This window comes from Dromiciops gliroides, chromosome 2, assembly GCF_019393635.1.
Source record: "Dromiciops gliroides isolate mDroGli1 chromosome 2, mDroGli1.pri, whole genome shotgun sequence".
NCBI lineage: Eukaryota > Metazoa > Chordata > Mammalia > Microbiotheria > Microbiotheriidae > Dromiciops > Dromiciops gliroides.
In genome coordinates, this window is record NC_057862.1 from 218,125,701 (window position 1) to 218,150,143 (window position 24,443).

The 24,443-nt window shown below is 38.0% G+C and overlaps 1 protein-coding gene across 1 annotated transcript in view; it reads left to right on the forward strand.

Moving 5' to 3' along the window:
* The first annotated feature begins 6,527 nt into the window (after window positions 1-6,527).
* PTPN21 (protein tyrosine phosphatase non-receptor type 21) overlaps window positions 6,528-24,443 on the forward strand; it is a 121,517-nt gene continuing 103,601 nt past the window's right edge. Inside the window, exons 1-2 of the mRNA XM_043985924.1 lie at window positions 6,528-7,036; window positions 14,988-15,365. Coding sequence (XP_043841859.1) covers window positions 15,186-15,365 — 180 coding nt within the window. The 5' untranslated portion in view covers window positions 6,528-7,036; window positions 14,988-15,185. The remainder of the gene's footprint in view (window positions 7,037-14,987; window positions 15,366-24,443) is intronic.

Here is a 24,443-nt window from a genome sequence, read left to right on the forward strand (position 1 = left end):
TGTGCTCTCTGAATTGATAATTATGTTTATGGTTTTATGGTCTTTAAAGGATTTATTTACCATTTCTGCTTTTTAAAAAATGTTTGTATATCTTAGCTTTTTTAATGTGTTTCTTATATGCAGTTGATTGTGGTGTTTTGTTTTCTTATCTAATTTATCATTCTTTTTCATTTTATTTGATTGATCCATTTGCATTTAAAGTTATGAGAATTAGACCTATATTTTCCTCCATTTATCTCTAATATTGGTTTAAAAAAAAAACACTAGGATTTTATTCCTTCTTCCTTTGCAAATACAGTACTTTGTCTCTTCAGTTATTATAGCTTAATTTACTTTAAGGAAACTTAAACTCTTCCCCTCAAAAAGAAGGTCCTCTCTCCAATTTGTTACCTCTTTCCCTAGTTTTAGAATTTTGTTTATTAGTTCCTTTTCTTCCTTCCTTCTACCTCGTTAATTTAATTCTTCTCTTTTTTTTTCTGTTAAGTGAATTAAAATCCATTTTCCTCCTCCCCTTAAACTTTTCTTCATTGTGTTCTTTGAATTTCACTTTCTGCACCTTTTTCTAAATAGGATCTTTTCTTAATTTTCTACATTACTTATCGCTTTGTGTTTATTCTAGGCTTTTATTCTCTCATTAATGACTCATACTTAGTTAGTCCTTCTTCAGTTTCTAATAAAATCAAAGATTCAAAAGTTCCTAACTTGGGTTTCCTCTTCTAAACAGTTTCTATGTTATTGTCTTTTAGATCTTCCCCACTTTTTCTGTTGCCTCTCACTCTAAGGAATGTCAGTTCCTGGGGTCAATAAAGAGATGGTAGGAATTTCCCTATTTCCCTGATCTGCATAGTTATATTTTCCCCACTTTGGCTTTGTAATCTCTTCCTTGGGGTCCATGTTATCCCACTCTTCTGGTTATCAATTCCCCATAGGAGTTCTGATTTCCCTTTTCCTGAGGGAGAATAAGTAGTATTTCTAAGAATTAAATTCCTGCACAGTATACCCATTGTATGGTCCTGGATCTCCATTTATAGAATATCTTCCTCCTAAAATGGGATCATTCATCAGTGGTATTTCCTCCCATCACTGAAAGAAGATTTCCTCATTTGTTTCTCCCTATTCAATCCTTCCACTTGCCTCCCTGATCATCTTCATATATTCTATTCTTCTTGAGAGACAAGAGTAATTTTTATTAAACATCCATTTTTTCCCATTAATGGTCAAGCTCAGGTTTACATTATATATAACTTTCTGTTGCATCTTGAGCTCCTTTGTTCTTTGGGACACATTATTCTATTACCTCCTGCAGTTTCTGGTAAGTGCAGAATAATTTCCCTTTTTATTTGAAAGCCTTTTCCCACATTGAGCTGAACTTATTATAAAGAAATGTAATTACATGTACTGAAAAAACCAACAAAAACACAACTCTGCCAAGATGAGAGATTATGGCTAAACAACCTTTTTCACAAACAAGATCTGGAGGTTTTAGTGGACTGAAAATGCTAATATAATATTAGAGCTCATTGAGGAGTGTGGTGTTCAGAATAAGAATCCTGCTGTGCTTTGTCTGCAAAATCTGGAGTGTTGTGTTCAGTTCTAGATGTCCCATTTCTGGAAGGACATTGACAAACTGGATTTCATCCCAAGGAGGGGTAACCAAAGCACCAAAGGAATAATATACAAAATAACTACAATATAAATGCAAACATTGAAGGTTACAAACTCAGGTTACACACAATAAACAATGAACTTCCAAATTTTGTTTGCACTTTTTTTTTTTTTTGTACTTCCAAATTAAGATGAAACCACACACCAAATCAGAATGTTTAGAGAATTGGAGACCATGTATTGTAGGTGTGGCTCTAAAGTCATCATCCGCTTCGTTCAGATTCTATGTTGGGCAAGTCACTGAACATTTAACAAAGAAGAAAACTTACTTTGCCCTAACTGTAAGAACATTGGAAAAAGGGGCAGCTAGGTGGTGCAGTGGTTAGAGTACCAGCCCTGGATTCAGGAGGACCTGAGTTCAAATACGGCCTCAGACGCTTAACAATTACAAGCTGTGTGACCCTGGGCAAGTTACTTTTAGTCTAATCTTCATGGAGGAGGGATGAGAATATTGTTCCTATTACAACTCTGTTTTCAAGTGTATATTAGTATCATAGACATACATAGCACATTAGGATATGCACCCAAGGAACTTCATTTTAATAATTGGTTTTTGTGAATATCCGGCCATAAAGGATATAATTTTTATTCATTAACAAAAACCCCAAACCTAACAACTTATTTTTTTAAAAAAATTCAACAACCAACTTTCTTTTTGAAATGCAAATTTTTTAAAAGAAACAAAATTCCAACATTTTTTGGCTGGGGACACCTGTCATATCCTGTATTCATGACCATAATTAGGATCACAAGATTTAGATACAATGGATCTTAGAGATCCATAATTGTATAACTGAGGAAACTGAGGCCCCAGCAGAGTAAGGCAACTTGCTCAAGATTACTCGTGTTGTAAGTAATAGAACTGGGTTTTCTGACTCCAAATCAGGTACTCTTTCAGCTAGACCACACTACTTTTCTTTTATGTTTTCACATGTATTTGGTATGACTGAGCCATTGAAAGTGTTTTTCAATTGAGTACTACTGGGCTAGGTGTTACAGGGGACAGAGAATTTTAGGAATGGGAGGAACATTTGACATTATCTAATTTAACTTCCCTTATTTTAGAGATGGAGAAGCTGAGTCTCAGAGATATTAAGTAACATCCCCACAATTACAAAGATATTTAATTATAAAGTGGAACTCAAACTCATATTTCTTAACTACTGGTCCCATGTTTATTCTGACACTCTAGTGCTCATTCCACTTTGAGGTGCTGACTATAGCTATAAATGAAATAAGCACTTAAGCAGCTTACAATCTAGCTTGGGAGACAAAAATAGTATAGATTAGAGAACAATTAAATGCAAAAGTATGTTGTATTGGGGACAGTTAGATGGCACAGTGGATAGAGGAGTGCCTAGCTTGGAGTCAAGAAGACTCATGTTCCCGAATTCAAATCTGACCTTAGATACTTACTGGCCGTGTGACCCTGGGCAAGTCACTTAACCCTCTTTGCCTCAGTTTCCTCATCTGTAAACAGAGAAAGAAATAGCAAACCACTTTAGTATCTCTGCCACAAAGCCCCAAATGAGGTCATAAAGAGTCAGACATGACTGAAATGACTGAATAAAATGTTGTATTTACTATAGATTCAAGAAAAGCTGGGTCTTGGAGGAAGAGCAGGATTTGGAAAAATGGAAGGAGCACAGTCTGGTACAGTGGGAAAAGTGTTCAAGTCAGATTTAAGAAACTCGAAGATTTGAATTCAGGTTAACACATTTACTAGCTGGAATAACAGGAAAATAGTATAGTCTCTCTGCTGATCAATTTCCTCATCTACAAAAAGGTAAATAATATTTGCACAATATCCCCTGTAGGTTGAGTTTTAGTGTACTATGTATGTAGCCCATGTAAGCTTTGAGGAATCTTATCCCAATTTCTACTCTCTCAGACTAGCTGGGCTCCCCAGCTAGGCTGGCTATATCTCCCTTTCATGGTTCTAGGAGTACTCCTGGGAGGTTGAAGGTATCTTTTCTCTAATGTTATTAGCTCAGTCTCGCATTCCCCATTCCATTGCGAGTTGCCAGTCATTAATACCACAGTTTCCATTTAACAAATACAACACTGTCTCTCTTCTCTAGCCTGAATACAGCCTGGTAGGAAAGAGTCAGACCAAAAATGACTGACTCTGGTAAACCATTGCCTACTGAAGTTCTCCACCCCACTTTCTGGCTACATAGCCATCAAAAGCTTTCTCTTCAACATGTGGTGACCAGACTAGAACCAGTTACAAAATAGTTGCACATTCTCCAATTTGGGAGCAAGACATTTCCATTATACGTCATGTTGTTTCTCCAGAAACAGGCCCTCCAGTCTCTTCCACATTTGGAGTGCATCAGTTGTTTAGGCTAATGACTGATCATAAGTCCTCCAATACATACATGTTTGAATAATTTTAGGTAGAGAAAGCAAAGTGAGCAAAGACAAAGAAGTGTAACTAAGAATGTTTTATTACAAGAGACCTGGAGAATACCTTTTACTGGAGCAAAAAGTGTGTTGGGAGAAATGGATCATAGATTTAGAGTTGGAAACAGTACAGTCTTCATGATATAAATGAGGAAAAAAAAACAAGGTTCAAAGAAGTTGTGTTTTATCCCCAAGTCACAGATTCACAATTTGAACCCAAGCCTTCTGACTTCAAATCTAGTAATCTATCCACTGCACCATACCAAGTAGTAGAAAATAAGAGTGAATTGGTAAATATGGGCCAGATTATAAAGGACCCTGAAAGTCAAGTAAGAGAGAATGGACTTGGGGATCTCTTATAGCAAGGCCTTTAGATTTCAGGGAGTATGCTGAAGTTCTATTGGAAAAAAATGCATCTTTATTTCAATAGAATTTGCTTTCTTTGTAATCCTAAATACTTCATTTTATATATTTAAAAACATTCTGAGAAAGCATTTAGAGGTTTCAAATTGCCAGAGTAGTCCATGACACAAAAAAGGTTGAGAACCCATAAGTTATAGGTTCTTTAACAATGAAAGAAAGAATGGATGAAAAAGCATTTATTAAGGACTTATTTTGTTCCAGACAAGATGTTGAAACCTGAGACACAAACACAAACAGAAAAAATGTCTGCCCTTAAGGAGTTTACATTCTGATAAAGGAAGACAATACTTATAGCCTAGTGATGGGGAAAGAGCTATTTTGGATTGACAAGTCACATAGCTGTTAAATCAATCTTTAGGGCAACTGACTGACAAACTTTGCAGGAATGGTAGTGCTGATTTGACAGTTCTTGAGGGAACAAGCAAAGGAGTGACATTATGTTGTTGTTGTTGTTGTTTTTTTTTTTTTTTGCAGGCAATGGGGGTTAAGTGACTTGCCCAGGGTCACACAGCTAGTAAGTGTCAAGTGTCTGAGGCTGGATTTGAACTCAGGTACTCCTGAATTCAGGGCCGGTGCTTTAACCACTGTGCCATCTAGCTGCCCCAGGAGTGACATGAAAACAGTATTTTAAGGAAGATTAACCAGCCATCAGTAGGCAACATTGATTTGGGTGGAGGAAGGACCAGAGAGAGAAGAACTGAAGGAAAGGGAAATTAGCTAGGAGGTTTGCAATGATTCAGTAAACATGGTGTAACTGAGGTGATGTGAGGATCTAGGTGGTGGGAATGGAGAAGGTGGAATTCTAACAAATAAATAAACAACAGGTGGGGGCAGCTAGGTGGTGCAGTGGGTAAACCACTGGCCTTGGACTCAGGAGGACCTGAGTTCAAATCCAGCCTCAGACACTTGACACTAGCTGTGTGACCCTGGACCCCTCATTGCCCCAACCAAAAAAAAAAAATTAAACAAGTCAAAGGAATAAATGTCAGGGCATAAAAATTGGTTAGATATAGGGAAAGAGAAGGAAGAATTAAAAATAAATAATGATGACAATGATGATAGTTAATATTTATACAGTACTTTAAGGTTTGAAAAGCACTTTGTGGCTCCAAAGCCATAAGACCAAGAAGAACTCCAGAGGACTCCTCTTGTCTTCTAAACATACAAATTAACCTTATCGTCTCCTGGGAAGAATGAGTTTACTCAATTTAGGTTAATTTTCCTTTATAAAAGCACACTGTCATTTAAAAAAAAAGATTTTTCTGAACTGTTACAGACTTAAAAATAATTTGAGCTAAAATTAGTTTACATTAAACTATTAATTCTCTCATTTCCCAGGACCATTCCCTCTTTCAATTTTAAAAAGTTGAAATCAAATATTATAGTGATAATCATTCACACAAAACAATTGAGTTTTCTTTTAATAGACTACATATGCTTATACTATACGGAATATTTTCTTTACATGGCACCCTCTAAGTATTTGTAAATTCTTGATTTGGCGATTGTCTTTTTGGCCAGTCATATCTGGTACTCCTGAGAGTGTTAAAAAAAAAAAAAGTAACTCAGTATCTGATTTCAGGGGGTCATAGGTTTCTCAAGTAGTGGCCATAAAAGTAGCCCTGTAGAAAAAAATAAATAACAAATTATTACAGTAAATTAGTGATAGCATTTTACACGGTCCCAAAGATAGCATTTTAAGTGATAGCATTTTATACAGTCCCCTAATTATCTGCCATAGCAAAAATATCCCCACTGTATTTTATTAAAAGCCCAGCTTCATTTCGGAAGCCTTAAAATAAGTGGTCATATGATTAAAAAAGGAAACGATTTGTTGTAACCCCCTATTTCTGTAATGCTCCCATTGCAGGCGCGGCAGCTGTCCCGCTGCTGACATTCCGCGGCCCTGACATTCCAACTCTCTGAGGTCATGGACTGCAAGCATACGGGCTCTTCGCTCCTTTTCTCCGTATCCGTCCGCGTGGATGGAACAAGTAACGCCTCCCAGGGAACTTGCACCTTCACTACCCAGGGAGAGTCCGAGCGGATAGGAGCACCAGGAGCAAGGCAAAGGAGCCCCGCGGTCCTAGAGGTTCGCTTCTCCCCCATGAGTGACCCCCTTCCCTCCTTCCTGGAGCTTGCTGCCTGGGAGATGATTGCCAAGTTCAGCTACTGAGGTGCCTTTGTGTAGCCCCGCTCGCGGACCCCGGCTCTCGCGCCCTAGCACGAGCCCGGCTCCCCTCCGGATCGCTTGCTTGCTGGAGCTCTCTCGAGCGCTCGGTGGCGGTCTGCCCTCCTGCGAGTCCTTACCTAGTGGAATGATACACAGACCAAGTTTTCTGAGACAGGAAGTGAGGAATGTTTTCACTATGACTGAGTTGGAGGGGAGCCTGGCATGCCCTTCCCGACCCAAGGGACGCAATGAGACCCTTGTGAAGGAAGACCGGTGAGCGATGTCTTCCAGGGGAGAGCCCGAACTGTTTGCGTTTTGTAGCTGAGGATGCATTACCTCCAAACCTCTTCAGCTGGATCACTGCAACAGGTAAGTAAGTAAAGTAATGGGCAAGAGTAGACCAAGGGAGCCACCCCGGGCTCTCTTTGTTTGATATAGTTTCATGCTGTCCTTTGGAAACTAAGCAAGTACCTCTCTGTTCCCGAGAGGCAGAACGTGTAACTAGTGGTATTTTCTCTCGTGAGTAGGTTTCTTCTGTGTACAGTTTGTTAGTCCTGGAAACCATGAATGCTATCGCTGTTCTGGGATAACGTTTCACAAAGAAATTCTTCCTTTTCGTGTTCCACTCGACTCACTTGTCTATTAAATAATCTTAAGAGAGCATTTTATGTTTTGACTCAACTTATCCTTTAAGGGTCCAATTCCAAACAAGGTGGTTAATTCTGGCAACATTTTAGTCTGCCAAAATGGTGTATAGTTTTTGAGTTTGGCAAATAAAAACTTTTAGTAGGGGAGAGGAGGAGGTGTTTTTGTTTTATTTTGCTTAAGAGGAGTGTGGCTACCTTCGGGAGAGAAATTCCTAGGTCTGCTAAATTCAGGCTTGTGATTTAGGTGGGTACTGATTAGATACTCTTGGCTTGCTGGTCCCATTTTCTTTTTGCTGATAAAGCCTTATAATAGTGCGTGTGTGCGTGTGTGTGCACATTTAAAAAAAAATTTCATGTGATCAAAATGACACCAGCTGTTAGCCTAACACTAAATGACAGCTGCTAGATTAAAAAAAAAGTTTTTAATTTCGGATATAACAGTTGCATTTGAACAACAATAAACAGTGCAACTAAGGAAAATATTCTTAAGTTTTTACATTTGCTTGTATGGATGTTATTGTCTTATGGGAAGCTCAGAGTTTAATACTCAAAGCGGTGGAGTTACCAAAATCGGTTGCCTTCTTACTATAACAGATTATAACGCTTTAGTTGTTGCTTTATTTTCAAGTAGTTATTGCAAATGTTAAATGAGATGAAGCCTTAGTAAGGAAAGCTTCACAAAATATAGTTATATTTCATTAAAAAACTTTTTGATTATTGGGAATACTCAAAGAAGTGACATACCCCGCTTACAGAAACAGATTTTCCTGGCTCCTTTAAGAGATTTTACTGAAATGAAACATTTAACTTACAATTTTTCTGTGCATTCTATTTTCTTTAATACTCAAGCCTTTCAGTTTTTTGTTTTAGTGAGGCAATTGGGGTTAAGTGACTTGCCCAGTGTCACACAGCTAGTAAGTGTTATGTGTCTGAGGCCGGATTTGAACTCGGGTACTCCTGACTCCAGGGCCGGTGCTCTATCCACTGTGCCACCTAGCTGCCCCAAGCCTTTCAGTTTTAAGGTTTTACTTTAGAAATAAATAAATATCCTTCCAGGATATCACCTGTCAATCGTCCCAAAGCAACTGTCTGTAAATAATGTGAAAACATTGGTCAACATAGTTTATTTAACTAGATCAATAAATATCAGATGAGTGTTTTTGTGGCATATTGAGAAAAAATACCTTTTAAATTATCCCTAAAGGAGGCAAAAGTCACTTGTAGCCACTACTTAACTTGCTTTTATTAGATCTATTAACCATATAAACAGTTTCTTAAACCCTATGTACAAATGTATTACAAAACAAGGGCATAAAGAATTGGGCTAAGAAGAGTATAACTGTGATAGCTTTATTTTGGGTTAAGTAGAGCATCACTTTTAACGCAACAGAGTATTATTTTCTTATAAAAGATCTCCTCCTAGCAAACACTCTCCTCACTCCTCCCATCCCTCATCTCTAAGCCATTTCTGATAGTATTTAGCTCTGAAGGGAAATTACACCTGGCTTAAGAAATTGTTGTTGTTCATGCTAACAAAAAAAAAATCACTAGGTGAAAATCTTTATTTTTATTATCAGTGAGGTTGTAAAAAAAAAAAAAAAGAAACTTCAAACTTTTGGGTGTCTCCTCCTACAACTCCCCCCACCCCCATTTTGGTTCCATTTACTTAATCTGATGCTCAAGTTAATAATTAAATTATATAGTATAGTATCTGTTGCCATCGAGGTTTAGTCACTTGTTTCTTTGTGGTGAAAAGACCACAATATCTGGAACATCCCAAAATACAAATATTTGTATTCCCTCTTCATACAGACAAAAGTTTTTTTTTCCCCATCTTTTGCTACTACCTGTCCTAGTTTCATTTGCTTTTTAAGGACTGTTCCATAGATCTCATATTGCAATTTAAATTTATTACTTAATGATATTATGGAAACTTTTTGATAAAATTATAATTAGAAATTTGACAAACATATCTATTAAGACTCTGTAAACGATTTTTGCTGTAGATTGACAGTCCCCATCCTTTCAACAGCTCTTAGCTTTTTATCAGTATGATATGCTATTTCTCTACTACTCCTTATCAAAGAAGCAGGAATCTCCCTTCACGAACCCTTCCCCCAAAGCACACACAGCATTGCTATCTAAGCACTTAAAGTACTAGAAAGCCATATTTTTATGGTTTATAAGTGTACTTCTATTTAGTGATCATGTGACTTGACACACCTGCATAGGCCTTGACATCTGTTTTCTTGGTAGTTTTCAAGTTGAAAGTTTATCGTTACCTATACAGCTGCACTTGTCAGTGGTGGGGACAGTGTATCAATTTGGTCCATTTCTCTAACATAGTATGTTAAGCTGAGTTGTAAACCTCTCCCAAGTCAGGGTCACCTGTGCTTTCTACCCTATTTAAAAAATTTCCCCCATTGTATGATGCATTACACTTGGCATTCATTAAACATTGCAAACATTTGGTAAAAGATGGCAACCTGTGCCACTTTTCTTTTGATGTCTCTTGGTTTCCTCACCCCTACCCCACCCGGACTCCTTTTTGGACCAGCCCAGGGACAGAGCTTTTGGATCTCTGGCTCTGAGGGATGGTGTAGAGTATACTTTCTAAATTACATGAAAGTCTTGGTGGCTGTTGGTTGTGTCCTTAGTTAACTAATCTATAGTTGTTTAACCACAGTATTTTAACCCGCCATTTGGTCCTTAAAACCATCCAGTGAGGGACGTAGTCCAAGTATAGTATCAGCACCATTTTCAGTTAGGGGAAGCAAAGACCTAGAAGGGAAAGTGATTTGCCTAAGTGTTGAATGAGTAGGGAACCAGAGTGGGTTACCTCTCAAAGGATTATGTTAGCCAACATTTTATATGGCCCTTTGATGTTTGCAAAATCCTTTACAAACATAAATCATTTGATCATCAGGACAAGCCTTCTCTACCCTCCCCCTCTTTCCTTTTCTCCTCACCCCATCCATAACCCAATAAGGGCTAGCTTTATATAAGGCTTTAAGGTTTGTAAAGAAAGGGATTTACATACATTTTCATTTGATTCTCACACCAACTCTAACCTTGGGCACCGGGCATTCCCTTTGGGTGTTCTCTATGCCAGGAATGCTCTCCTCCTCCACTCTTGACTATTGACTTCCCTGGCTTCCTTTCAGTCCCAACTAAAGTCCCATCTTTTACAGGAAGCCTTCCCCAATCCCTCTTAATCCCAGTGCCTTCCCTCTGCTTATCATTTCCTATTTATCCTGTATATAGTTTGCTTTTTATAAACTTGCTTGTTTGTTGTTCCCCCCATTTAGACTGTAAGATCTCGAGGACCTTGTATCCCAACCGCATAGCAGTGTCTTACACTTAGGCGCTAAATAAATGTTTATTGAAATCAACCAACCCTTGTGAGGTAGCTGCTATTATCATCCCTGTTTTAAGAGATGAGGAAACCGAGTAAGAGAGAGATGAAATGACTTGCTCAGGGTTACAAAGCTAGTAAGCGTCGGGATTTGGATTCAGGTCTGTCCGTTAGAGCACCCAGCTACTTCACCCAGTAGCTGAGACCCTAAATAACCTCGGTCTGACCTGGCATTCACCCTCTCTACAATACTTACTTGCCTTAGGTTTGGGAGGAAAGTAGAATTGGGAAATAGGAGATCCGGAAAGCTGACCTGCCTCCCCTCTCCCGCTCCCAATTTTTAGTGACAACTCTAAATTGCTTAAACTACAACAACGACAACAACAACAAAAGCTGTTTGTGTTCGGGGGAGAGCTCTGGATTTCGAGGGAGACCTGGGTTCGAATTCTGATTCTTCATCTAACTCAAAGTATAATTTAGGCGATTCACTTTCTCTCTCTTGGCCACGTGTCAGAAGGGATAGTTGGACTTGATGACCTTTGGGCTCCCTTCCAGACTTTTAAAGTCTGTGTTCTCAGATTCCAAGAGGGATTAATGGAAGGAGGGATAACAGACCCTTCCTCTTAGCGGAGCCGGCAGGAAAGGGTGGGGAAGGGTCGTCGTCAGACCCTGATAATAGTGGGCGTGTGCCGCTGTTGCTTCGGCTGTTGCTTCGGCTGTTGCTGCTGCTGGAGCCTTCGAGCTCCCGCCTGGAGAGACTCAGAGTGGGTATGATCCCTCTTTTTCCAGGCGCCCCTCCCTCACTCTCGATAGCCAGCAGTTCGAGACGGCGGTCCCTTTAAATGTTTTCCCCCGCATCTCCACCCCCTCCCTCAGGATTGCAAGGCTCAGAGCGCCTACGGGACTGTTCCTTTCTGAAACCTGTCCCACCGGAAACGGACCTCGAAACAAAGAGCGTTCCGGAGAGCTGCGTGAGGCTGGGGTGGGGCCGTGCTTCTGCTACATTCTAGTTCCGCCCTCGTCCCCGCCCCTCCCCCCCCCCCCGGCTTCTGATTGGGGGAAGCTCTTCTTGGCACGAGGTTCATCCGAGAGAAGCCTTTGATGCGCTGAGCTGTGTGCTTGCTTCCACTCTTCTACTCCGCACTAGTATTTCCTAGCACCCAGTACTTACGGGATGTGTTTTCCGTTCAGCTGTCACGGCTCAAGAAGTGAACCTTTTAGAATTGGATCTCAAAGCACTTTATCGTTAAGCATTTAATTCGTCCTATGTACCGGGCATTAGTCTAATTGTTGGGGACACACAGACATGTTTTATATCCTCAAGGAGCTAATACGCTCTGTGTGTGTGTGTCTGTCTCTCTCCATGTCCATGTAGATGAATACTCAGGTTGATGACAAGTAAGGAAAGGAGAACCTGGGGGGTGCGTGGCCGGAGCAAGGCTCTGTCTCCTTTAGTCACACCTGACTTGTTCATCTGTCATAATGTGAAAGAAGGCTTGGACTCGGGATATGCAGAACTGGATTCTTGTCCCAGTTTTGTTAGTCACCAAGGGGATGATCCCTGGACAAATCGCCATCCTCTTAGATGCATTTTCCTAATCTATAATAATTGTTGTCATCTGCATAACCTTTTCAAGAACGCAAATGTATCTTATGTATCTTATTTCTTTTGATACTCTCAACTTTTTGAGATAGGTACCTACTGATACTGTCCTTTTAGTCGCGTAGGACACTTAATGACCCCATTTGTTTTTTTTTTCCCCTGGCAAAGATTCTGGAGTGCATTGCCATTGCCTTCTTGAGCTCATTTTTAAAAACAGATGAGAAAACCGAGGCAAGTGAATTGTCCAAGGTCACACAGCTAGTAAATGTCCCAGGCTAGATTTGAATGCAGGAAGATGAGTCTAACTCCAGGCCTAGCATTCTAACCACTATGCCACCGAGCTGCCCTACTGATATTATTAACACCATTTAAAAATGAGGAATCTGAGGTTCAAAGAACTTAAGTGACTTGTCCATGGGCACAGGGTTACTATGTAATTGGAAACTAAATTCCAGTCCAAGTCTTTCTGAACTCTAAATCCAGTATGCTTGAATCTCACTAACTCTTTATTTTTAAATAGTATGTCAAAGGTTTTTATAAAAATAAATAATGTTTGTGAAAACGCCTTGCAAAATATTTTTAAAGACTGGGGGAATATTTTAGGAGCTCAAGAATGACTTTTTGGGGGGTGGGATGGGGCACTGAGGGTTAAGTGACTTGCCCAGGGTCAGACAGCTAGTAAGTGTCAAGTGTCTGAGGCTGGATTTGAACTCAGGTCCTCCTGAATCCAAGGCTAGTGCTTTATCCACTGCACCACCTAGCTGCCCCCAAGAATGACTTTAAGAGTATGGGGGAGAGGGGGCAGCTAGGTGGCAGCTAGGTGGCGCAGTGGATAGAGCACCATGTGACCCTGGGCAAGTCACTTAACCCCAATTGCCTCACTAAAAAAAATAAAAAAAAAAAGAGTATGGGGGAGAGAAGAGGAATTGGGAGAGGTTGTTCACTTTTTCTGATATCAAGTAAATAATTTATTTTTTTAAATAAAATTTTATTGATATCTTTTGTCTTTATGTCACTTGAATTTCTCCTTATGGTAATCCTTCCCCCTTCCTGACCATCCCATGATAAAGTAAATTATTTACTATATGCCAGGCATTGTGCTAAATGCTGAAGATACACTTAAAGACAAACAAAACAGTCTCTTCCCTGCTTCCTTAAAGGAGCTTGTATCCCAGTGGGGGAAGACCACATATAGGGGAATTGGAAGGAGTGATGGTGGGGGCTTAGAACTAAGCAAGATAGGGCTAAAGCTGGCCTGTTGAACTCTAAGGAGGCCCCAGGTACAGAGTCACATTCTCTGGTCCTGGGGGCAGTGAATATGAAGGCCAGAGTGTAGTGCAGATTTCATGGCTTAAGATACCCCAGAAAGTGATGATATAAAATTGAAATATTCATTTTACTAGACGTTTTATCAGAATTAATTTTCTCCTTTCAGGGATATTCAACCGAATGAACATTTCCCAAGCACCTACAATAAGGCTTTGCCATAGCTTCTAGGGATACAGAGATGAAAATGAGAGTTTTTGTATGCAAGAAATGTATAGTATGACATAGACATGTATGAATGTGATAAAGTAAAGGAGATGTCTGGACAAAGTGCTATAGGAAACTCAGTTGCCCTGTTTCTGTAGATGGTACTGTTATCTGCTCAGGCTCCAAATGTCAAGGTCATTTACTACACTTCTTTTTCTTCACCTCCCACCCCCTCATATTAAATTACTTGTTAATTCTTATTGATTCTATCTCTAGGCCATCTTAATTCCCTTATCACACCTGAGTTCAGGGCCTCTTCTGGATTAGACTACTGTAATAGCATTTCAGATGGTCTCTTTCTTTTCTAATCCAGCCTTAGCACATAGGTGCCAAAATAATTTCTCTGAAACATGGATCTGCCCATGTCACTTTGCTGTTTAAAATCCTTTGGTGGCTTCCAATTGTCTTAAATAAAAACACCATTGCCTGGCATTTAAAGTTATTTGCACTCTGGGCTCTAACCTACCTTTCAAGCTTTATTTAACATTCCTTCCTTTCACACACTCTACATTCCAACCCAATGTGATTATTCAGTTCCTGGAACCACTAGATCTTTCCAGCCTCCCTTCATACTCACATCTGGTATCTACCATCCTGATAAAACATTCCCTCTTTATCTCAATGCCTTTTAAGACTCAACTCAGGTGCCGTTTTGTCTGTAAAGCTTTCCCTCACCCTCACATTCATCGGAATGTGTTATTTTTCTCAAATATTCCTAGAACACTTTATTAAGATTTTTGTCCTGCCTTCATCACATTCTACCTTCCATTATGTGTGTGTGTGTGTGTGTGTGTGTATACACACACACACACATATCTATCTATCCATCTATCTAGCTATCTAGCTATCTAGCTATCTAGTATTACTGCTCCAACCCCACCCCCTCAGTAGAATCTAAGTTCTTTGGGGACAGGTATCATATTATTTTTCATCTTTGAATCCCTAATACCTAGCACAGGCCTTTGCACTTAATAAATGTTTTATCTTTCAACGGTGGTTAAGATTAAGGAATATAATCCTGGTGCTCAGTTTAACAACTGTTTCCCTAGTTCTAAGTTTTTCTTTAGAGGTCAGAGAAGTTTAATTTGTGGATGATTGTGGATTGATTGGTTTGTTTTAAAACTAAGCTTGCAGTCACCAGGATATCCTTTACATAAACAAATCAATCTTCTCTTTTCACAGTACTTTGGTGGATGATCCCTTCACCCGGACCTTGGAGAATCCGATGCTTTTTAATGGCTGCAGACACTGCTGGGTGAGCAGCCTGAGACTACAACTCTCAACTCCTCAGGAGACCAACATTCTCTCTCCTTTACCTTCCACTGGGTCAGTGGTGGTGCTTTTTCCTCCCTGCCCCTTTACAATAGAAGGGGAGATAAAATGCCACTTCCATTTGGGTTGAAACTGAAACGTACTCGTCGATACACAGTGTCCAGCAAGAGCTGTTTGGTTGCCCGAATCCAACTGCTAGACAATGAGTTTGTGGAGTTCACACTTTCCGTGGAGAGCACTGGTCAGGAAAGCCTGGAAGCCGTAGCCCAAAGACTAGAGCTTCGTGAGGTAGGCAAATAAGCCAATTGGGCTTCCCTCTTTAACTGTTCTGTTTTTTGATTTTGTCTCCACAGTCTCTAGAATACAGTAGGTGTTTAATAAATGCTTATTGAATGAGTTCTGTTTTTTTTTCCTAGCTACTTTAGGGAAAAAAATTTTCCATTTGATTGTATGTGAGTGATAAAATAGATTGGAATCTTTAGTGTTATCTGGATAAGGTGGGCTCTCTGAATTTATAAGAGATCAAATTTGATTTGAGCTTTGGTCATCATGGTTCTTTAGTTCTCCATTATCTACTTTGTCCGTTGACTATGGGGAACTTTTATTTTGTCCTGCTCAAGCTTAATTTAGGGTATTCTTCAATACGTTGTTTGGTTTTTTTGTGTGTGGGGGGGGGCAATGAGGGTTAAGTGACTTGCCCAGGGTCACACAGCTAGTACAGCTAGTAAGTGTCAAGTGTCTGAGGTCAGATTTGAAGTCAGGTCCTCCTGAATCCAGGGCTGGTGAATTTAGGGTATTCTTGGCCAATTCTTTCCCCAGGAATGAAAATTATGTTAAACATAATCTAAAAATGTAAATCTCCTACCTTCAAATATACTACAGAGTTGAATATGAACATCTTTTGGATTTTCTAAGCCATGGCTTTCATTCATGAGGAAGAGCTGGCTATATAAGCTTATAAATCTTTTTTTTTTTTTTTTAAGAGGCAGTTAGGGTTAAATGACTTGCCCAGGGTCACACAGCTAGTAAGTGTTAAGTGTCTGAGGTCGGATTTGAACTCAGCTACTCCTGACTCCAGGGCTGGTGCTCTATCCACTGCGCCACTTGTAAACCTTATAGTGCCATAGAGTGGTGGTTGATAATCAGAATTATTTTTCTTATGATTATTATCATTACAGCTATGTCTGGGAAACAGTTATTTAGTCATTAAGCACTGCTTTGCAGCTGAGGAAAGAGAGGTTAAGTGACTTGCCAGGATTCCAATCCAGGTCTTCTGACACCAAGTCCAGTTTGCCCTGCCTTATTACAGGTTGAGTTCTAGAATATAATCCCCTCCAATTCCATCTTCTTCTCTGTATTGTCAGAATTTAACACACTGTCTTGGATGTAGAATTGAATTTGTTACTTTTCATATTTTACTTCAGTATTTCAAATAGTATTCCTACCTGCATTTTTATTAATGATGCAGTTTATTATAATAGAGAGGTAGGTAATGTGTTTTTAGGACACATTATTGATTCATTCAACTATTGCTTTACTTTGTTGTTTATTCATTTTTCAGTCATGTCCAACTCTTTGTGACCGCATTTTGGCAAAGATACTGGAGTGGTTTGCTAGTTCCTTCACCAGCTCATTTTATCGATAAGGAAACTGAGGCAAACAGGGTTAAGTGACTTGCCCAAAGTCACACAGCTAGTAAATGTCTGAGGCCAGATTTGAATTCAGGAAGATGAGTCTTCTTGACTCCAGACCTAGAACTGTATTCACTGTACAACGTAGCTATCCAATTGCTTTACTTATGTACCCCCTTTTCTGTCTTTGCATCTGCTCTTCCCTCCACCCCACCTCACCTTTCTTCCTTTTCTTATCTATGCAATGTCTGCTGTGCTCACTGGTTCTGCTTAGCCCCCTGGGCAAAATAGATTATTTACCTCTGAATGATCTAAAAAAATGAGGAAATTTTTCACTTGGTTTGTGATGTCTTTTACTGGAATGGATGGGTGCTTTGAAAATAGAAAGGCATGGCATGTAAGAAATCCTTTGTACTTGAAAAGAACAATCCATTCCTCACCTCCAGCTCTTCTTCAAGTGTTTAATAGCTTTAAGAGTGAAAAAATGGATTCTCTCCCTCTCCTTTTCCTTATAACTAACATATTTCCTTCTAAACCAATAGAAATGCTGCCCTTTTATTTATAAAGAAATGTTTTTAGGCCTGTCATTCCCATACCTCTCCAAATTATTTTACCCAGAAAGCTCATGCCAAATGATCAATTCTGAAATATCCAAGAAATCATAATCTGTCATTTTCCCTTAATTTAACAAATTCAGAATTATTTTTAATTGTATATGTTTTTTGTATGTATACAGATTTAGATGATAAAATGTGTTACTGCTTAATCTTAAAGTGGCAAAAATCTAGTGCTTACCTCCTATTCCATCATGGTGATGGTGTTAAATAAATGCTCTGTTTTAGTACTTAGAATTATGAAACTAGAAGAAACTTCAGATGTTCACCATTTCTTTTCATTTGATCCTATATGGGCTGCCTTCCTTTGGATGATGGCCAGTTTATCAGTATCCTTCCTACAATGTGGCACCTAGGATTGAGCAGAGCTCTCATCAATTTTTCCTTGGGAACATGAACTTTGATAGATCTTTCTGAACCTCCACATCACTCCATGGGCATTTCCAAATCTTGCTTCCTCAATTATCCTTCCCTTCCCCTTTCGCCCAAGAAGAATCCATTATGTATTGTCTCAGTCTTTTAGAATGTAAGCTCCTTGTGGGCAGGAACAATCTTGCTGGCTTGTATTTATATCCCCTAGCACTTTTTTACAGTGCCTGGTACATAGAAAATGCACAAAGAATTTTTTCGTTCATTCCCATTCTTAGGCACTGGTGGCTAATCTGGGCATATTATAGTTGAACAATACCTCTTCAGGCCTGCTTGTTATACCAAAGATTCCATTAGTTTTCACGGCTGTCTTGTCATCCTGTAAATCTACAATTCACCAAAATCTCCTTCATATTTTTTTTTTTCTTTAAACTATCTGAGCCTACCTGGTCATGCCTCCCTATCTAGTACCTGTGAAGCTAATTAAAAAAAACAAACAGTATAAAGAAATACTTTAAGTACCTTTATCCTTGTTAACTTTAAAATTATTAGATTTGGCCAAATGTTCTAGCTTGTTATTGAAATAAAAACTTTGAAAAATAAATGCTGGCCCAACATTTTGCAAGAAAGAATTAGTCAGGAAAGAACTGTTTCTTCACAATAAAAAAGAAACATCTTATTAAAATAATTAAAGTAGTAAGATGCTACTGACTACAGCTTTTTTTTTTTTTTAAGTGAGGCAATTGGGGTTAAGTGACTTGCCCAGGGTCACACAGCTAGTAAGTGTTAAATGTCTGAGGCCGGATTTGAACTCAGGTACTCCTGACTCCAGGGCTGGTGCTCTATCCACTGCACCACCTAGCTGCCCCATGACTACAGCTTTTAATAGAAGTTGAAGTAAGACCCGTAAAAGTAAATATAGTGGTCTTTCATGTACTAGATACATAGAATGACTATGACTATATATCTAGTTAACTATAGTTGACTATTTTGGGAAATTCATCAACTTACAGGTATTTAAAAATGAAGTCATATTTATTATTGACTCATTGTATATGGATTTAATGCTGGTTTGCAGAAGTTAATTGGCTTTGATAAGTTTTTTTAGTCAATGGAAAGTAAAGGTATTATGGCCTTTTTAATGTTTTTCATTCATTTCTATTCCTTTTTTGCTTTTTTTCTGTCTCATTTTCCCTCAAGAACTCAGGATGCATGTGTTCTATTTGTTTCTACTCAAATAAAATTTTCAGTTTATTTTCTTTTAAATAATTGTACATGTACCCTTCTGTTATTTATGGATTTGTTTTTTTAAATGCTTTTATATATTTAAATAAAGCCATACTCAGTTGTACTATACATTTAACATGAATTTTCCTGTAGATTTAATGTATTTACATAGTTGTAATTAGTATGTATATTTGGGTTTTGTTCTTCCCCCCACTCTGCTTTACGTATTATAAGCCCCTCCTTCTGTTCAGAGTGTCAAGCTGTAGTATAAAAAAATTTTAGACTTGGAGTCAGGGGGCCTAGCTTTTAATTCTTTCTTAGACATCCTTCAATCTCTCAGAGCCCAACTATCCCCATTTGTTAGATGGGGATTATACTCACTGCCTGCCTTGCAAGGTTATGTATAAAGTGTTTAGGGAACCTTAAAGTACTATCTAGAAATGAGGGTTTTCTTGTTAATATTTATTTGTCTCAATAATCCACTTATATACCATAATTTATTCAGCCATTACCATCATCCCTACTTTGGGCATGCTTGTTTCTAGTTTTTTTTTCTCTTTCTTATTGCCTTGTTACTCTCTATAGCTAACATTTCTAAGATTATTGTCAAAATGAGGGTGATGAGAGTAGTTATTCCTGTTTTATACCTTTCTTAAGTGAGAATGCCTCTATTGCTTATAATTTATATATAGTATTAAATTGAAGTTTTGCATACAGTCTTTTTATAATATTAAGGAAAAGATCCTTCTATCCTTGTATCTGAAAAACTTGGAAAAATACTTTGTTTTACCAAAGCTTTCCTTAACTTCTAATGCAGTGATCATGCAGTCTTCCAGTTAAACATACTACTTGTTCAGGATGGATGACTTTTCTTGTTATTGATGTATTGCTGTGTTCTATTTACAAGTTTTAAAAATGTGTTCATATATTAATTAATGACATTGTCGATCACTTTAATCTCTTAGCCTTGTCATTTTGTTTGGTTTAGCAATGAAAACTCTAGTTGTCTCTAAGAAGGAACTAGGTAGCTTATTATTATTTTTTAAAAATAAGTATATAGCATAGGAGTTACTTGTTCTTTAAAAGATTCTCTTCTGTATCTTTCTTGGCCATGCATCTCTTTCTCTTCTCCCTTCTGCCACTTTTAATGGTGAATCTGGTTTTTTACTTCTAATATTGGTCCATTTGGGTAATCCGCTAATGATTTTGTTAATTTGAATATTTTATATTTTGTAGATAAATTTGAGAATCTAAGTGGATTGATATTGGATGGGTGGATGGATATTAACATAGAGCTAGCTAAAGGAAATGCTGATAATTTTCTTGATTTCTTTTACCTTTATGATTTCTCCTTTGTTATTTCTAATTTTAGTGATTTGGGTTTGTTCTTCCTTTCTGATAATTAGTTTATTTTAGTCACTTAAAAAAACCCAGCTCTTGGAATTATCATTTCAGTTGTCTTCTGTCTTGTTAATATAGACCTCTTCACTAATACAGTTTTTTTTCCCTTTTGGTATATGGCTTTCTTTTTCTTCAAGGTTTTTAAAATGAAGAGGCAATTAATTTTCTTATCGATATAGACAGTACCATAAATTTTCTTTTGAGAACTGCTTTGTTAGTATCTCAGTCATTTTATTTGTTTTAGAACCCTATTGATCTCTTTTGTTTTTTACACTGGTCTTTTACTGATATAGACATTCCCATTATGTAACCCTCCCTTGTAATGAAGAAAAAAGAATTGAGGAATTGAGATTTAGTTGAGGGGTACCGAATTTGGAGTTAAAAAGACCTAAGTTATGATGATAAGATTAAATAATATTTGTAAGGTACTTTGCAAATTTAAAAATGCTAATTAGCTGCTATTATTATTATTACTTTTACTCCTTATTTTTACTTGTTGTTCAATGGGTTTTCAGTCTTGTCTGACTCTTTGTGACCCCATTTGAGATTTTCTCGGCAAAAATACTGGAGTGGTTTGCTATTTCCTTCTCCAACTCATTTTATAGATGAGGAAACTAGGCAAACAGGGTTAAGTGACTTGCCCAAGGTCAAACATCTAGGAAGACACTGAGGCCAGATTTGAACCCAGGAAGATGAGTCTTTCTGATTCCTGGCCCAGCATTCTCTCCACTGTACCCCCTAGCTGCCTAGATGATGATGACAACAATAATAACTACTACTATTATTAACTAGAATCTATTATTAGCTCTATTAGAATCCAATATAACTGTTAAGGTTATTATCTAGAATGCAGGAGGGGCTGCTTCTCTCTTTTTATTCTTTATCTTCTTTTTTTCCCTTTGGTTAAAGTATCTTAAGCACCCTTCCAAAATGGTGATTTAGCCAATCTTTACATTTTTATATCTATATCTATATATGAATCAACACTAATTTGACTTTGTTTCAGAATCCAGAACTGTTTTGAAATACAGTTTGCCTTGGAGATATGCTTGTTGTTGAAATTTCAGTGGAAACCCAGGCAGATGTTTATTGCCCCCTGAAATCATGGAAGGAAAAAAAAAGACTTTTATTTTCTTCACCTCTTCATCTTATATAGTGGGAGAAGCCATCTTTGTTCACCTATTCCCCTTTACCATCTTCTCCAATAGAGGAAGAAATCTTCCTTTCTTCTGGTTTCTAATTTCAGGAGTCTCCAGTGTTATAAAGGGGGAAATTCCCCGAAGTCAAGGGAAGCCAGGTACAGAGATATGATCCAGGAAATAGCCCTTGTAAATGCTGGCTTCTTCCTATAGCCATTCTTTCCCTCTAGGAACCTCTTTTTTCTTTTTTTTTGCTGGGCAATGAGGGTTTAGTGACTTGCCCAGGGTCACACAGCTAGTGTCAAGTGTCTGAAGTCACATTTGAACTCAGGTCCTCCTGAATCCAGGGCTGGTGCTTTATCCTAGCTGCCCCCTAGGAACCTCTTTCTGAAGAGAGTCAGGAACCCTGGGTGTCTTCTCTGGAAACCAGAAGGATTAAGCATCTTTTTCTTCTACAAGTCCCAAGCAACTTTTCCCATCATGTACACATGGATCTGAGATCATTCTTTACATCACTGAGGAGATGTCAGGCTTGAGCCCTGGGTTGCACTTGATTTCCTGGAAGGTATTGTTCAGATTGGAGGTGGGGTGGGGAGAGAGGTTACATTTTCTAAATTCTCAGCAATTCTGAAGTTGTTTCATCCAGAATCTGTGTTTTCCAATTTATGGGAATCATTTTGTCATTTTAAAAGTATGTCCAGTTCTATATGATATATAATCTTATTATTTACTGTAGGCCATTGATTGCATTTATGTTTTCAAAAGATTTTCTGTCATAGTTTCCATGTTAATCATTTAAGAAATCATTCTTTAAAAAAAATTAATTGTAGGGGCAGCTAGGTGGTGCAGTGGATAAAGCACTGGCCCTGGATCCAGGAGGACCTGAGTTCAAATCTAGCCTCAGACACTTAACACTTATTAGCTGTGTGACCCTGGGCTAGTCACTTAACCCTCATTGCCTTGCTCCCCCCCCAATTAATTGTAAAAAGCATTTTAAGGTTCTCATTTTAGTTGTCCCCATAAATTTTTGCTTTCTACAAGCTCTTTTAAAAATTTTCGTCTTATTATGTTATTACTAGTGCTAATTATTGCTTTTTTCCCCTTAAATGATCCAGTTGTTCATTTAAGGATGTTTCTTTTTCCATCTGTGCTCTCCTTAGTACTTTAGCTCTCATTTATTTATGTTTGTATATTTATACATACATATTGTAACGGTACTTTGCTCATTCTCTGTTTTCTTTCAAAATCTTTTCTTTTCATCTGTATTTAAATTTGAAAAGTTTTATTTCTACTTTACATTTTTAATACCACAATGTCTTCTTAATTACTCCCTTTCTTATTTATTTTTCATACCCATTTTCTCTTATTTTCTTTTGTCTTTTTTGAGGTATGTATGAAGAGTTGGGTTCCTTTTAAATATCTTTCCAGCATCTCAACTGAAAAGTCCAGTATTTCTTCTCCAATGAAATTCTTTGCATATTTATACAAGGATATTACATAATACTTGAAGCAGAGGCTTATGTGAATTCCTTAATTGGCTGAATTCTATTGAAATTAGATATTTTCATTTTATTTATGAGTACATACCATTGTAAACTTGAAACTACTCTGAAAATCTACATCTAAAGCATTTTACTAATTAAAGTAAGAATAACACTGTTTAGTGGTCCACGAGATTCACTATTCTCTTGATAATGTTGATCTTTGAATTTTGGCTATTTTTTCTTCTGTTGTTATTAGAGTTTTTGCATATTTCAAAACGATGTTTGAGATTACTTTCATTTTGTTAAATCTGTCAAATTATAGCAAATTAAATATGTAATACCTACTATGATTGGAAAATGGCTGAAATCTGATCTGAACTGCTCTCTGCCCATATTAGCTTTACTGAATGGTGTAGTTGTCCTCATTTTAAATAATTAAGCATTTACATATAAAGTTCTGAGTTCCTTGCACTAGTATATTTACCTTTTAGCTTACTTTCCCACAAACTTTCATTTTATTCTGAACACAGAAAATGATGACAGTGTTTGAAATTGTGAGATTAATGTGTTAAAGGAATGCAATTATTTTGGCTGACTTTTGAACAGACATTTTAAAAACTCCTTTTGACATCTTTTGATGTACTGAGCTGAAGTTATGGTGTAAAACATTACTTTCAAGCATGACTTCATAAGGTATTCTTGGTCATAGTATTTAAAGAATTCTATATTTGTATTATTTGTAAAACATAATATACTTTCCTCCTAAAACTTAAACATTTTTCTATAAAATGTATATTTTTGTTTTTCCAGAATCTATACCCATAGTCTCCAATTACTGCCCTGTGAGAGGGAGGGTTTGAGGGGAGGAGAGAAGGACCTCTGTTGTCTGTGGTGGAGGGTGTGTGGGCATGTGTGTATGTATGAAGGGGAGGGAGCTGTGATCTACCCCCTCTACCAATCCCCCCAGACTGATAAAACGAGGCCCAACCTCCTATCATCGCCAAGCTCCAGTGCCTGGCTCCCTTTTACTAGCTACCCAGATGCAGGTTAAGCAGAATTCCCTCTGCAAGATACCCTTTGGAGACTCTGAATGCCTTTCTTTCTTTCTTTCTTTCTTTCTTTCTTTCTTTCTTTCTTTCTTTCTTTCTTTCTTTCTTTCTTTCTTTCTTTCTTTCTTTCTTTCTTTCTTTCTCTCTCTCTCTTTCTCTCTTTCTCTCTCTCTCTCTCTCTCTCTCTCTCTCTCTCTCTCTCTCTCTCTCTCTCTCTCTCTCCCTTCCTTCCTTCCTTTTTTTTTTTTTTTGGTGAGGCAATTGGGGTTAAGTGACTTGTCCAGGGTCACACAGCTAGTGTCAAGCGTCTGAGGCTGGTTTTGAACTCAGGTCCTCCTGACTCCAGGGCTAGTGCCCTATCCACTGTGCCACCTAGCTGCCCCCCCCCCCCGACATCTCTCACTGTTACCCCCATGCCTTCTTTTGTTTCCCCATTTCTGTATTAATCAATC